The sequence below is a fragment of the Sturnira hondurensis genome, unplaced genomic scaffold (genome assembly GCF_014824575.4).
Source record: "Sturnira hondurensis isolate 20B ecotype Veracruz unplaced genomic scaffold, ASM1482457v3 Scaffold0000880, whole genome shotgun sequence".
NCBI classification, from domain to species: domain Eukaryota; kingdom Metazoa; phylum Chordata; class Mammalia; order Chiroptera; family Phyllostomidae; genus Sturnira; species Sturnira hondurensis.
In genome coordinates, this window is record NW_028073511.1 from 20,793,432 (window position 1) to 20,809,079 (window position 15,648).

The window sequence follows — 15,648 nt, forward strand, 5'->3', positions numbered from 1 at the left end:
GATTAAACATTCAGTTCTGTAATGCAGGTTCTCAACAGATCCGTATTTTCCTTTGCTAAAAGGCCACTGTCAGAGGGGAGAAAAAGCACTGCAGACAAATAAGAAACTATAGAAAAAATATAACATAAAATATAATATTGGCTAGAGTCTAATACAAAGACAACCATTGTCAGTATTTTAGAATATTTCTATAGAGTCTCTCATTCCCTCTGTTCTTTTTCATTCATAGGATATTAATATTTGATACATATTATATATGCTGAGATTAAACATACTGAAACATAGTATCTGAGACATTAATATTCTAGAATAAACACCAGAAATTTTCATAGATCATAGACTAAAGAGAATGTAAGAGAAGCTTGATTCTTTCTTAGACTTACTCATTCAAAAATTTTTATTAGATACCTACCACGTGCCAAGCGTTGTGCTGTGCCCTGGGAACACAGTCCTGTGTTGTGTAGGGTAACACAGTCCTGGCCTTCATGCTGCTTATGGTCTGCAGCAGAGGTTCTCAAATTTGGGGCCTCAAGATCACTTTATACTTTCAAATTTTGATGACCCTAAGCACTTTTATTGATATGGGTAATAGCTATCTATATTTACCATATTAATTAAAGCTAAGAAAATTTAAAGTACTTAATTTAATGAGTAATAGACCCATAATGTGTTAATATAAATAGCATCTTTGAAATGAAAAAAAAATAATGGTTTCTGAAGCAAAGGTGATAGAAATGGTCTTTTATTATTATTATTATTTTTGTACATTTTGCAAATCTTCTTAATATCTGAGTCAAAAGAAGAAAGCTTGATTTTCATATCTGTTACATCATTCAACATGTTGCAAAATGTGGTTTGGTTGAAATCTATGAAGAAAAAAGTGGCCTCACACAGATGCATGGCTGGAAAACAGAAGAGTAGTTTAATAGTATTTTCAGATATTTGAGAAAATTCCCTTTAATACTATATCAAATTTCAACAACTGGTAGTTACTTGAGGTTAGCTGCTAGCGGAAAACATATCAAAAAAACATTTCATACTCTGTGATATGGAAATGTTTGTACCTCTTTTTTTAAGAAAAAAAGGGCAAGGGAGGAAGAAAGAGAGAGAAACATCAGTGTGAGAGAGAAACATCAATTGGTTGCCTCTTGCATGCGTCCTGACCTGGTCCTCAACACTCAACCCAAGCATGTGCCCCAAATGGGAATTGAACCTGTGACCCCTCAGTTGTGAGACGATGCCCAACCAACCGAGCCATACCAGCTGAGCTACCTTGTACTGTAAGTGGGTATTTTATCCATGGATGATTTTGTTACAGTATGCATTGGTCATTTGGAAATTATTGGTTCTAAGTAATACAGATCTTTAAAACACTGATACTTTTCAGCATTCAGTATTAAAAAATCAGATTCATTAATTTCTCCATGGATGTCAATCTCATGATGGCAAATGTAAGTTTTTATAAAAATTGTAATTTTTACTTAGAAACCAAATTTTTCACTGGTAACAAATACTGTTAGTTATTTGTCTTGAGTGATATGTTTACTTCATTGATGTTTGAGAAAAATGTATGCAAAATACTCAATCTTGGATTACCATAAATTTTTAGTCATTCTTTTTAGTAGAAATGGTGTTTCACAAAAAAGGCACTTGTTCACCGAATTCAGTTATTCAAGTACTTTACACATATATCCCATTTCATCACATAGAATGTTAACACACACCTTGCATATAACAAATGTTTTAAACCACGAAAATTGACCTGTGTATTCCAACACCTGAAATACTGCCCATAAAACATTTTCAAAGTTGTTGAAAGTTAAAAATTTACCAAAATTCATCTGACAGATCATTTCTTCTGCAAATGTGGGTATTAAGGAGAAAATAGCTTACAATAGCTCAAGAGATCACAGAGCTTTTAACAATGTGGTAAGTTAGCATTATAAAAATAGTTCAAAAGCCACATTCCCTAAATGTTGCTGCTTGATTGAAATCAGTAGAGTCAAGTAATAAAATAGTACCTATTTCAAGGAATCTACTAGTTCTGACTTTCCAAAAATAAATGCTATTTCAGGCTAAAAACAGACTATTCTAAAAGATTTACATTTACATCTGGATTTTTTCCATATCAGAAACCAAACTGTATTCGTTAGATATTTTTTTCCTGAAAATGTTTCTTGGATCACTTTAGTTGGTTTAGGAAATATTACTTTCATATCAAGTACAAAATCCCTCTAATGCAAGGCTAAAACATAGCATTATTCATAGAATGCATAGTGTTGTCCAAATTTTAATACAAATAAATTTATATTGGTACCCAGCATTTCATGCTGGATTTGAAGCTCAATTAAGATAGAGCCTCCTGCAACTACCAGCACTGAGAACTCTGCTACAGGCCCCAGTCACCACAAAATAAATAAGTAATAAAAACATAACTTGTTATTTGTAGCAAATACATTACATATCTAGGGAATTCAAGAAAATAAACTAAAAAGCTATTAGAATGAGTACGAAATTTGAGAAAAGAGGCTAGATAAAAGATTTATATTAAAAAACCAAAGTATTTCTATATGCTAATAACAACCAATTAGAAAAAGCTATGGCAATAGGGTGGGGAGAAGCCCACTGAAAAGTAAAATACTTAAAATGCCTATAATAAACATAATAAAAAATATGGAAATCATACACCAAGAAAAGACTTCATACAATATCCAGAAACTATATGAGAAAAGACAAGTAAGTCTGAGTACATAAAAACCTAAACCTTCCGTATGACATTGCAATGTTGAAAAATGAGATAAATATAAGACAAAAGACTTGTCCATATGAAAGAGCTGCTACAAAATTAACAAGATCAAAAAGTTAACTGAAATTTCAAAACAATTAAGTAGGTAATTAACAGAAAACAAATAGACAATCATTAAACTCCATCAAATAATCTATATGCAGCTTTTAAATTAACTTTATCAGTTTTATCAAACTGGCAAAAAGAGAAGCTCTACTAAACAGTATCAAAGAAGGAAACAGGTCTTAATATACACACACACTCCCTCTAATATATGTGGTATACTGTTGGAGGGAAGTGAGTTTTAATCTGTATAGTGCCCCCTTACCCGTGGGGAATTTATTTCAATACCTCCAAGTGGATGCCTGAAACCACAGATAGTACCAGACCCTTTATATGAGATCTGTCTGGAAAGTGTCCAGCCATGTATTATGAAAAAGAGATTTTTACTGAAGAAGATGCAAGAAACATTGTACACAAGCCAATAATGCCTCAGTCCCCTTCAAAGTAGGCACCCTGGGACCTCAACATTTCTCTCAGTGTCTCTTCCACTGTTCAAAAAACTGCAAAATCCTTTATTAAAAACACCATCAGCTGCTCCATTGTATTTTCCTGAATCATATCAACAGTCTGAAATCACTTCCCTTTGGGAAAGCATGTGCCCCAAATAGGAATCAAACTGGTGACCCTTCCCTTTGGGAAAAGACAGAAGTTGTAGGGCACCAAATCTGGGCCGTAGAGGGGCTCAGTCACCTGGTGATTTGACACTTTGCCAAAAGACTCTACATGAGACATGGTGCATGAGAAGGCACATTATTGTGATGCAGCTGCTGATCACTAGTTGCCCACAGCTGTGGCTTTTTGTTATATCTGTCAACCAACAAAGAACACTGAGGTAGTGCTCCTTAGTAATTATTTGGCTTAGAGGGGCATACTTGTGATGGACAACACATTCCCAATCAAAAACATAGTTAACACAGTAATGCTCTTGCTGTGACTTTGCCATGCCTTCTTCGGACATGAGAACTAGCCAACTGCCATTGGAATGACTGGGCCCATTGTGATGACTGAGCTTTCAATTCCAGATTATAGTCATAGACCCAATTCATCTCTGTTTATAACCTTCTTGAGGAAATCTGGTTCATTGATAGAGGTTTGAATCAAGTCATTAGTGACTGCAACATGATATTCCTTCTGCTCTGGTAGCAGAAGCTATAGAACAAATTTTGCCACAAGACTTTCTTTCCATGCCAAGATCCTGTGTTAAATTCTCAGACATAGTAGTTTTTGAAATCCCCAGGATCAGCTTCTAGTTCTCATACTGTTGGTGGCCGATCTTTGTCGATTGCAGCCTGCACGCATTCAACATTCTCAGGTGTTCTGCTTGTTGCAGGCCTTCTAGAACATGGATCACTTTCAACATATGCTATTCTCAACCCTCTTTGAAGTGGCTGTGCCACATTTTTATCTGCCCTGCATTTGTTGCATCCTTCCGGAAAGCTTTCTGAATCCTCCAAATAGTTTCTGTGGAGGTATGTTTAAGCTTAACATAAAATTTGATGTAGATTCATTGCTGTACTTGCTCAGTCATTTTGAATGTGATGGCCACAGAGTACGCATGCTCATTCCACAGCATTTACCTCCCCCACTGACTAGTACAGTAAAGTTGTCATTGTCCACCCATGTGCATTCCAGTCCACTCTCCTTGGCTGCTACATTACATTGATGTTGTGCAAACCATTCTTGTTATAGAAACAATGGCTGGACTTTTTCCAGACAGACTTCACATGCTATGTTTTTTCCTATATGTGCCTACCTATGATAAAGTTTCCTTTATAAATCAGGCACAGAAAGAGATTAACCACAATAACTGATAACACATTATAATAATATATATAATAAAGGTTATGTAGATAGCTTTGGGGCCAATATTAAGTAAAATAAGGGTTATATAAACACAAGCACTGTGATACCACAACAGTTGATCTGATTAACTGGGATGGCTACTAAGTGACTAGTGGGTGCGTAGCTTATACAACATAGATACACAGGCAAAGGAGCAATTCATGAAGTGGGGTGGTTTGAGATTTCATCACACTACTCAGAACAACACAACCTAAAACGTATGAGTTGTTTATATCAGGGATTTTTCATTAAATATTTTTCGAGTATGTGTATCAAGGGTAAAAGAAACTGTGGAAAGCGAAATCACAGATAAGGAGGGACTACTGTACTATTTATGGGAATATAAACTGATAAAGCTAGTCTGGCTAGCAATATGGTACCTATTTAAATGTAAAAATTTTCACAGCCATTCTATTTCTTTGCATATATTTTATGGACATACGTGTACTACAAAGGATGTAAGAGTACCCTTACTTCAACAATTACGTTATGGAAAAATTGGAAACAAGCTAGGAAAATAGGTTATTTGTGGTATGTCAACATGATGAAATACTATTTCAGCCATTAAAATGGAGAGAGAGAGCAATATTTCTCAGGCATGAATGTGCATTAAAATTCACCTGGTGAGCTAGGTAAAAAAGCCACTGCCCCTAATACAGAGATTCTGAAGTTATGCTCAAGAGTCTTCATTTTTAATAACCCAAAGGATTTGATAAAGGTAGCAACATGGGCCACTCTGAAAAACAATTGTCTGTAAAAGAGGGGAAAAATAATTTCTAGAATAATATGTATTCTATGACTACATTTATGTTTTTTAAAAATTTATTTATTGATTTTAAAGAGAAAAAGAGGAAGAGGGGAAGGAAAGGAGGGACAGAGAGACAGACAGAGAGAGACAGAGACATTTCTACTAACCTATCATATATGGAAAATAAACTGGTTTTAAAGGTTCCAATGTTTAAGACAATCTAGAGAGAGAGAGACAGAACAATGTTGATTTGTTTATATCCATTTATTTATTCATTCACTGGTTGATTCTTTTATGTGTCCCAATTGGGTATCAGACCAATAACCTAGGTATGTGCCCTGACTGAGGATGAAATCCACAACCATGGCAAATCAGACAACAGTCTAACCAACTAAGTTACCTGGCCAGGGTCAAGTTTGTATTTTTTAAAAAATATTTGTAGATTTAAATATGGATGATGTAAGCATAAAAGTAAATTTGTGGAAAAAAAAGTCTGAGATCACAATGATAATCTCTGAGGAAGGAAATTATCTATTTGAGGATGGGTAAATAAGAGGACTGTCGCAGTTTACTCTATAAATTTACATTGTATTTTTTGAATCAAGAATATATTTATGAAACTAAGGGATCGTGTTCAATTTCCAGTCAGGGCACATGCCTGGGTTGCAGGCCAGTTCCTAGTGGGGGACACACGAGAGGCAACCATACACTGATATTTCTCTCCCTCTCTGCTTCCCTTCACCTCTAAAGATAAATGAATAAAATCTTTAAAAAAAGAATATATTTATGTATTAAATATGACGTTGTGAAAATGAAACATAAAAATGTAGATCATCTAAAACCCTGACGAGCTGATAGCATTCCTTAATTACATTTTCACTCCATTAGAGACATTCCTTTTTATTTCCCTCATGCTTATGCATGCCTCCATGCATTCTCTCAGCAGTACAGTAATAGTCCATAATCAGAGTATCACAATATCAGGCTTCTTCACAGTATCAGGCCTCATTCTTCTGACTAACTTATATTTAAGGGAAAATTCTCAGAGATGAGGTTTGCCCCTATTACTGCAAGAGCAATGGTTAAGCGGGGCAGACAAGTGTGGGTATGAGAAACTGCTTCCTGCTGTGGGTTCTCAGTGGTAGAACACTGATGGGTAGAACAAGAGAGTCATGGTGACATCTGGGAGCATGGCCTGGCTCACTAGGTCACTAGGCCTGGCTGTGTGGGGTGAGGGCTAAAGACTCAAGTAGTGATTAGTTTAAAACTGACATGTTATCTAGTGAACTAGAACATTAGAAGACATAAGAGTATTACCACATGCTATCATGGCACGAAACTAATTAGATAGTAGCTATGCACTTATACGTAGATTTCTCAGTAACCAGGGAACAATTCCATAAAATTTACATTTAGATATCACAACATTAACTAAAACACAAACACCCACATAATTATGGTAACATATGATATTATAATGCATGAGTCATAAACTGTCTTACTGATGGATAATGAGTTTAGCCTAAATTATTCTTGAAAGCTTTATAGAAAATTAAGAGGTAGTTCATCTCAAACTCAAGTTCTGCCTCTCCTAAGGGAAATGAAGGCAACTAGACTACCCTTAGCAGTATTTTATGGAATGTTTTACAGCTAGAAGAGGAAAACAATTACATTTTTCACCTGCTTGATTTTTATAGATACAGGTGCTCTCCTATCAATTTTCTTTCTGAAATTTCCATCACTTTTCCACAGAACTCTTCGTTTTCACCAGATTTATGCTTTTGATTATCCAAATTACTACAAGTAAAATTACTCTAATCAACAACTAATTTTATTACATGCTTCAAAAATGCCTACCTCCAAAATAAATCCACCCAAGGAAGCCTTCCCTGACTTCAGGAATATTAGAAATTGCAGTTTGTACCACAGCCAACTTAAATTTTTCAAAAAAAACCCTTCCTTTTGTCTTTATTTAGCAGCACCTACATACATAGCAATCATATTTTCTTAACTAAAACCCAGGATAAATGATTTGAGCCAAACGATTTTTTCCAACTCAGAAGCTTTTATAAATATTTAACTTGAAATATTAAATAATAATAAGCTATACAACCAACTGATTATACAGACAATAAAAGAATTAGAATTATCCTAGAAAATGACTAACAATGTTCTAAAACACACACCCAAACTGAATCTAGAAATCCTCTGATTGACTGACCCCTTTGCGGAAAGAGGAAGACAGCTATCCTTTTGCAGCAATTACAAGCTCTAGTTAAAAATTTTGTTGGCACCTCACACTACTTGTTAACATCATTTATTTGCCGAAAGAAATGTAAGGTTATACTATTTATGTGAAAACAAGAGGTCACAAAAGATGGCATGTCTTTACCTCTAAGACATTCAACGTGTGTAAAATGACAAAGCTGGTACCCATTGTCACTGGGTTCACCTGCCAGGAATGTTCCTCCCTGCCCCCGGCTGGGGCAGTAGGCTGACTATGGTCAACAAAGGAAAAAAAACTGAAAATACATCAAAAGATACATTCCCTTGAAATTTCCCAACAAATTAAATAAATTAATTGGTGAGCAAATGATTTGCCTTATTCAAGTTGAAGATACAGGGCATATTTAAGAATCAACTATTATCGAACATTCCCACAGGTAACAATAAAACCCCAATATATGGTTAGAGCCCCAATAGGTTGCATGGGTGATAGAGGAAAAACAAACAGAAAAATTTAAAGCTAAAAATAAAAGTATTCAAATATTCTGATGGTGTTCTGAATATGCTCCTGAGGTAGAGCATGTTAATCTAAGGATAAAACACGAGAAAGAACCACTGAATCAATACTTTCACATTAATTACTGTAACCTGATTGTAAAAGAAATTTTTAAAAGTTATTATAAATGTAGTTGGCAGCCCAATATTTCTATCTAGACTTTTAAATTGGAATCTAAACCTTTTGTTGCTAAATAAAGAAAACCTGAAATTTAGACCTTGAATATACTGAAAAAATTACTCCAAAGGGAAGAAGTTGTTCATGACACCCTACTCAAAGACATTCAATTTTTTTACTTTTATTTTATATAAAAATGAGTATTTTATAATACTCATTTTTAAAAATGAGAATCTCTATGTCAAAAAAAACTGTATTAACAATGTCTTCAGCCATGGCTTTAGTAAAATTGGTACTCCTAATATACTGTTAGTTTGTCTTAGCTATAGTGGCCATTCATTTTTTTTTCTTACCAATTTGTGAAGAACATTTGATCACCTAAATGTTTCAGAGAAATGATTATATATTACTATGCAATATTTAATTTATCATGACAAGATAATATTTTGAAACAAATAATATACATTGCTTAGCATTTATTTTATTTCAAGTGTACTCATGAACACACTTACCTGATATAGAAGGTCTTTTTGAGGCAAAGAGGGGTATCGTTCTTCATACACAGGAGGTGGTTTATGTGTGGGTGGAAGGTCAATCCTGCATTAAAAAGGTCAAAAAATGTGACTGCCACATTTAGCAAAAATAAAAAAGAGTAGGGAAAAAACAGGGTTATCTCTGTGTTTGAGGATATTTTCCTCATACTAACATTTATATACTAGTGTACACTACACATTTAATTTAAGTCTTACATTTCTACTAACTTATCATATATGGAAAATAAACTGGTTTTAAAGGTTCCAATGTTTAAGACAATCTAATAGATGCATATTTAAAGAAGCAATTCCAGTAAAAGCACTTTTTTTGAAAAATCTTAATAAACCAGTGATATAGTACATGACCAATTATTTATATATTGCACATTTTTAAATCTAACTGTGTCTACTAACATTTTAAAGACAGTAAACATGGGGTCTTGGCTGGTGTAGTTCAGTGGATTGAGCACAGGCTACGAACCAAAGCGTTGCTAGTTCGATTCCCAGTCAGGGCACATGCCTGGGTTGTGGGCCAGGTCTCTAGTAGGGGATGTATGAGAGGCAACCACACATTGATGTTTCTCTCCTTCTCTTTCTCTTTCCCTTCCCCTCTCTTTAAAAAATAAATAAGTAAAATCTTTTTTAAAAAGGCAGTAAACATGTAATGGAAGGCAGTTAATACTAAAGAGTCATCAAAGTAATTTAAAAGACTACATCTAAAAACAAAAAGAAAAAAAGTTTACATTGTATTGGGAAGTACTTCTAAAACTGATTTTCAAAAGTATGGCCACTCTTAAAATATTTACCATGCAAATTAGTATTTTTCAATCTACAGACCATTATACATCTTGCAACTGGAAATAGAGACCATTACAACTTCAAGAGACCCATTTTTTGCTAAAAATGACCTAATCTGTTTAAAATATGAGTTAAAAAAACTCACATTTTCATACATGTTTAACATGGTTAAATTATAATAAAAATAGAGTTAAATATATCTCGTAGGTTTCTGCATGTTAAAAAACAATTTTTTTATATTCTAACTTTTGAAGATCAAAGGTAAGTAATTTCCAGCCCTTATGATTAGTAAGTCAAACAAAAATGTTACTTATATTAAAGGATAAAGAGAATGCATATTAGAGAGGGCAAAGTAATTACAAATTCTCTGTGGTCTAATAAACTTCTCAATGTTGGCATTAGATAATATTTTAAACAGAATTCAAACAATAAATAAATGGTTACATGGATTTACTAGTCTATTAGTAAATTGTTTTTGAAATTATAGAAAATCCTGAGATAATCTGGGAACTAAGATGAAGTGAATCATATACTAGTCACTCTTGAAATACTAACGAACTTGTCTCACAGAAATTATACTGAAAGAGTACAGTCTTTTTATTTGTTAATTGCTTCCTTTCATCTAAGGAAAATTTTAGCAACTTTATAGGTCCATGGGGCTATAGGTCATTTAGGTGAGAAAACTGAAGCTCATGAAGGTCACGTGACTTCTTCATGGTCATAGCACTAATGTGATCTTGATAAGCTCAGAGTAACTCCCAGGCATCTTCCATGCAAAATGATCAGTGCTATAACTGTGACAGATTATAGGTATATACAAAGTATTTATAAACACAGAAGAAATAATTTTGAAAGCCAGCCTCATATCCTAATATAAAAGCTGTAATAACTACACAAAAAATGCCATTTATATGGACTTCAGTGTCCATAAACATTATCTTATCATGTTCTTATCACAACCATGTGACATACATAGGACAAAATTATTCTTATTTCACAGATGAAGCCACAGAGCTGTTGATGGAATTAAATGAATTGGGACAGTCTACAGCAAGGTGCAATTTCTGGTTTATAATTCTATCTCAATGATTAGGCCAAACATACTGCTTTCTCCTTAACTAAAAATGATGCCCACTTTTACAAATAACCAAAACCAAAATTCTTTAAGGAAAAAGTTTTAAAACTCTCTGTATTTGATAACTTGTCTGTTGAAAGTTACAGATGTACATAAGACAAACATATACAATCTGAAGAAGCCATTAAACTCCTACGGCCTTTTTTAAATATCTGTCTTTTAACCACTTCATCAAACCTACATTTTTTTTCAGAAGGCAGGACTGAGTATCATGTTGCCACTGGAATGGTGTCTAATGCGCTGTAGGGGAAGAGGATGTCTAATACATCTGTCTCCAGCAGCCCCTTGACAGTGTATTTACCAACACATGATTTGAGACATTCTGATGAGACCATGGTCATCGCACTAAGATCTAACAGTGCCTTTACTGTCATCCCTGTCACTTTTCCCATTAGTAGCTATAAAGACAGACATAAAGACTGGACATACTGAATATGCACAGTTGAAATAGGCAAAAAAAAAAGCTACCTACACTTTGTCCATATAGGATGGTCTCTTTTTTTGAGAAGTCAGCAGCACAGTCACAAAAACAGCAATGATGAGGAGGGCGAGGACAGCTCCAATTACAGCTCCCGCTATGGCTATGGAAGAGGTCTGCTTAAATGGAACATCTGTAAAGTAACAAAAATTAGGCTTTCAAACAATTTTAAAGAGTTCTTGAATTTGCATATCCTAATTTCTACATGTGCAAAGAAAATTTAAGTATGTCATCCAATAGCAACCTTAGGGGACCCTAAACTTGACTCACTATTGTTGTAACATTATGCTAACACCCTCATTGCTTTTAAGATGTCACCTTAGCACTCCAGCTTTGTTATTCTCAAGTTATAAAAAGAATATCCCCAGTTAGATATCAACAAATGAATCTATTCTCTATGAGCAAAGAATATCTGGAGAAAAGTAAAGAGTGAAAATTAAGTTTTTACTCTGAAAGTTGACTAAAAAATCAGTATTCTCTAACAGAGTTAACTAACAATATAGACAATTTGCCATTTTTATTCCATTTAAAAATAAAAGACATTCTATTAACCAAAAACCTTCAAGAAGGGGTAAATCACAAAAAAAAACCCAGATTTGATATCGTCAAAAAGTCACATTGTTAAAAAAATTTAAAAATAGGTTAAAATAGTAGTTATAATTTCCATTGATTCATGCAAATTTAATAAAAAGCACACTTAAGTTAGTGTTTCTGTGGAAAAATTAAATGAAAATTCTTCTTTATCTCCTGGCTACTGACACACTATATCATTTCTCAATACCAATTTCTCTCTCCCTGCTTCCACCACAAAATTTGTAAGATTTTAAAAATATATTTAGCAGTTAGCATTTCACATAATTCTTAAAAATTATCATCCTATTTTACTAACTCCCAAATAAGTAAATTTACTAATATTACTATAACTATATATTTTATGCATACATATTATGAATGACGATACCACCAATTCTTAATGTGCATTAGATAATTTTAGGTACATTAATTCCAATAACCATATTGTTACAAAGTACATGCAATACATATATTGTTTTATCTTTCTAACCAATAAGAAACATATTTAAGATACCATTCTATCAATGAAGATACTGCAGTTCTAAAGTTAAATATTCTGCTCAAGATTACTCAGTCAATGAGTAGCAACGAACACACAGTATAATAAAGCTAGGTTGGGGAGGATAGGAGCCTCCATCCTCATGCCCTTTCTGGGAAAAGAACGTTTTCCTGCAACATCTAGCAGGAGTTTCCAATCTTTCGGTGTCTCTAGGCTACACTGGAAGAGTTGTCTTGGGCCATACATTAAACACATTGTGACAGGTAATCACACAAAAAAATCTCATGTTTTAAGTAAATTTATGATTTTGTGTTGGGCTGCATTCATAGCTGTCCTGTGGGCTGAACACCCCTGAGATATATACTCTTTTGGGACCCCCTATTTGGTAATGAAGAGCTCTCAGTTTTCAGTTAAACTGACATTCATATATACTCTTAAATAATTGCAATTACTGTTAGGATCCAGACGTGACAAATTTAAATGGAATTAAAACACTATTTGTATCAAAATATTTTATCTACTTAGCATCATAGTAATTCATACAAATACATATTTAGAAATATTTTTGAACTGTCTTTTATTAAAATGTGAGTCATGTGGTACTTTAGATTACTAAAAAGAATGCTTTCTTTTCAATTGTTAAAATTTCTTTAGCAAACTAAAAAAAAATCCATGGGTTTATTAACAGGTCATTTTATTACTAGCTTCATTCTACACTAAAAATCATCTCACACTAGTGAGTGCCCAACAACCAATTTTAATAACCTTTCAAACACTGAATATAATCTGAAAATAGGAAAATATACAATTTTTAAACACTACAACCATCTCAATCGTTCAGGATGTTACCCTCACTTGCTAATACATGCCTGGTTTATCTTCCTATTGTTGTTCATTTCTCTACTCCCTACTATAGCCATTTGAATATGTGCTGGATGAGAAAAAGATTTGAAATCTATGCCAGTTAAGTATTATGCTGCCCCTGCAAATGTAAGAGTAATTTGGAATGACATAAGCATAATCTTCTATTCTACATTATCACTTTCCCCACCATGAAATTATAGCTTTGAATTCAGTCTTTAAAAGGCAAACTGAAACTAATTAAGGTTACAATATCAAGCTTATTTGACAAACATCATAAATCTTGACACTGGCACAACGTCCCCTCCCCCACCCAAGTATGCTTGCTACCTTTTTGCCCAAATATACTGAATTCAACAAAGTATTGTTTTGATGATAATGAACCTCATACTGTATTTATAGAAATACTTCTGAAATTATTTTTTTCAAAAACTTGGGTTAGTCCTGGTCAGTGTGGCTTAGTTGGTTGGGGGCTAACCTGCAAAGAGAAAGATTGAGGCTTTGATTCCTAGTCACAGAACATGCCTACGTTGTGGGCCCTGTCCCCAGTTGGGGCACATACAAGGGGCAACCAATTGATGTTTCTCTCTCGTATGTATGTTTCTCTCCCTCTTTCTCCTCTCTCTATAATCAGTACAAAGAAAAATGTTTAAAAAACCTCAGGTTAGTCTGAATATTAGTCCAAGTTAAGATTCTCATTGTACAAACTACAAATTCATCAAACTTTACTCCTCCTCCTCCAAGAAAGCCTTTCATTTAATCTTAGCAATGATGTTAAACTTTTAGTTCTTTGTAAGTACTAAAACATAATCAGACTTTTAAAAAAATTTATCTTTAGAGGAGAAGGGAAGGGGAGAAGGAAAGAAACATCAATGTGCGGTTGCCTCTCATGTGTCCCCTGCTGGGAACTGGCCTGCAACCCAAGCATGTGCCCTGACTGGGAATCGAACCGCAATCCTTTGGTTTGCAGGCTTGCGCTCAATCCACTGAGCTACGCCAGCCAGGGCTCAAAGTCAGACTTTTAATATCCTAAAGTTATTCCTAACTCTGAATCTATACTATTTTGAATATTCTGAAGTAATTCTCAAGTCTAAATAGATAGAATTTTCTAAACATTTAAATTATGGTCTACTTACCCCATTCTGTCCCATTAGTCTTACAATTTCTAGCTCCTAGATTCAACTGACAGTTGACTGCCAGGGGCATCCAACTGCAGCTCAAGGACTGCAAGCAGCCCAGGATGGCTGTGAATGCTGTCCAACACAGAATCTTAAATTTACTTAAAACATTACGAGATTTTTAAATTATATATCACAATGTATTTAATGTGTGGCCCAAGACAACTCTTCTTCCAGTGTGGTGCAGAGATGTTAAAAGGCTGGACACCCCTGAACCATGACACATCCTTTTATCATAACTTGGGCATATTTAACCTGCTTCCATTCTCTTCTGAGTATCGGAACAGACTAGAAAGTACTGAATTGCACAACTGGATGAAAAGCTATCTGTTTGCCAACTAGAAAAGTTATTACATATAGGTAGATTATGTTAAATATGTAAATGTATTTTGCAGTACACAATGCACTCCCATGTACAATGTGCACCCATGTTATTGTCCCAAACTTTCAGAAAAAAATCTTACTTTTACATTTTTAAATTCATTTTTTATACTTTATTATTTAGGTACTTCTTTTTTATACTATAAAGGAATTTTACCATTTACTTTTGAACATGTGTATACTGTTATTAGTTTCTAGTTACACTTTTAATGCATAAGCATAAACAAAAGAATTAAAAACCTTTATACAGAAATGGAATTAACACTACCCATGTATAATGTGCACCCTTTTCCCCCTTAAAAATTTGTACAAAAAGGTGCACATTATACATGGCAAAATACAGTATATAGGGTATATTTCATACTTTTACTTTTGATTCTTCTAATTGAGGAAAAGAGAATATATTAAAGGGCATTAGCAGATGATTAACACTAGTAGGAAATGCAAAGGAAGAGACAAAATTTCTTGCATTCAAATAGAAGAATTTCAGTGAAAATTTAGAATTTAACCCCAGCACTGGCATCCCTGCCCACAGAAAAAAAATCTATATAGTTTCTACATTGCAATAAAAATAACTACATTGAGAAAAAAACTAAGCAAATGTATAAAAATGTGACCTTTTTAAAGACAAAGCTAGTTTACTGAGTGAATGACATGAAGTAACATCACCATCACCCAAGGAGATAATCTACTAAATCCATGTTTACAGGCAGCTGACCTAATTCAGCGTGGACGAGAAGATGGAGAGCACTGCCTACTATACCTGCTCAGGCACCAAAAAGTAAGTTATAAAGTGTCGATGTCTTTAAACATATTTTGTATATTTTATGAAAATATAAAAACATAATTTTAAAATACTGAACAGTGAAAGACTG

The 15,648-nt window shown here is 33.9% G+C and overlaps 1 protein-coding gene across 1 annotated transcript in view; it reads right to left on the reverse strand.

The window, feature by feature from the left end:
* Positions 1–15,648, reverse strand: part of NECTIN3 (nectin cell adhesion molecule 3) — a 122,779-nt gene that overhangs the window by 40,887 nt on the left and 66,244 nt on the right. Inside the window, exons 6-7 of the mRNA XM_037055514.1 lie at positions 11,276–11,414; positions 8,850–8,934 (exon numbers count right to left, since the gene is read on the reverse strand). Of these exons, the coding sequence (XP_036911409.1) occupies positions 8,850–8,934; positions 11,276–11,414 (224 nt within the window). The remainder of the gene's footprint in view (positions 1–8,849; positions 8,935–11,275; positions 11,415–15,648) is intronic.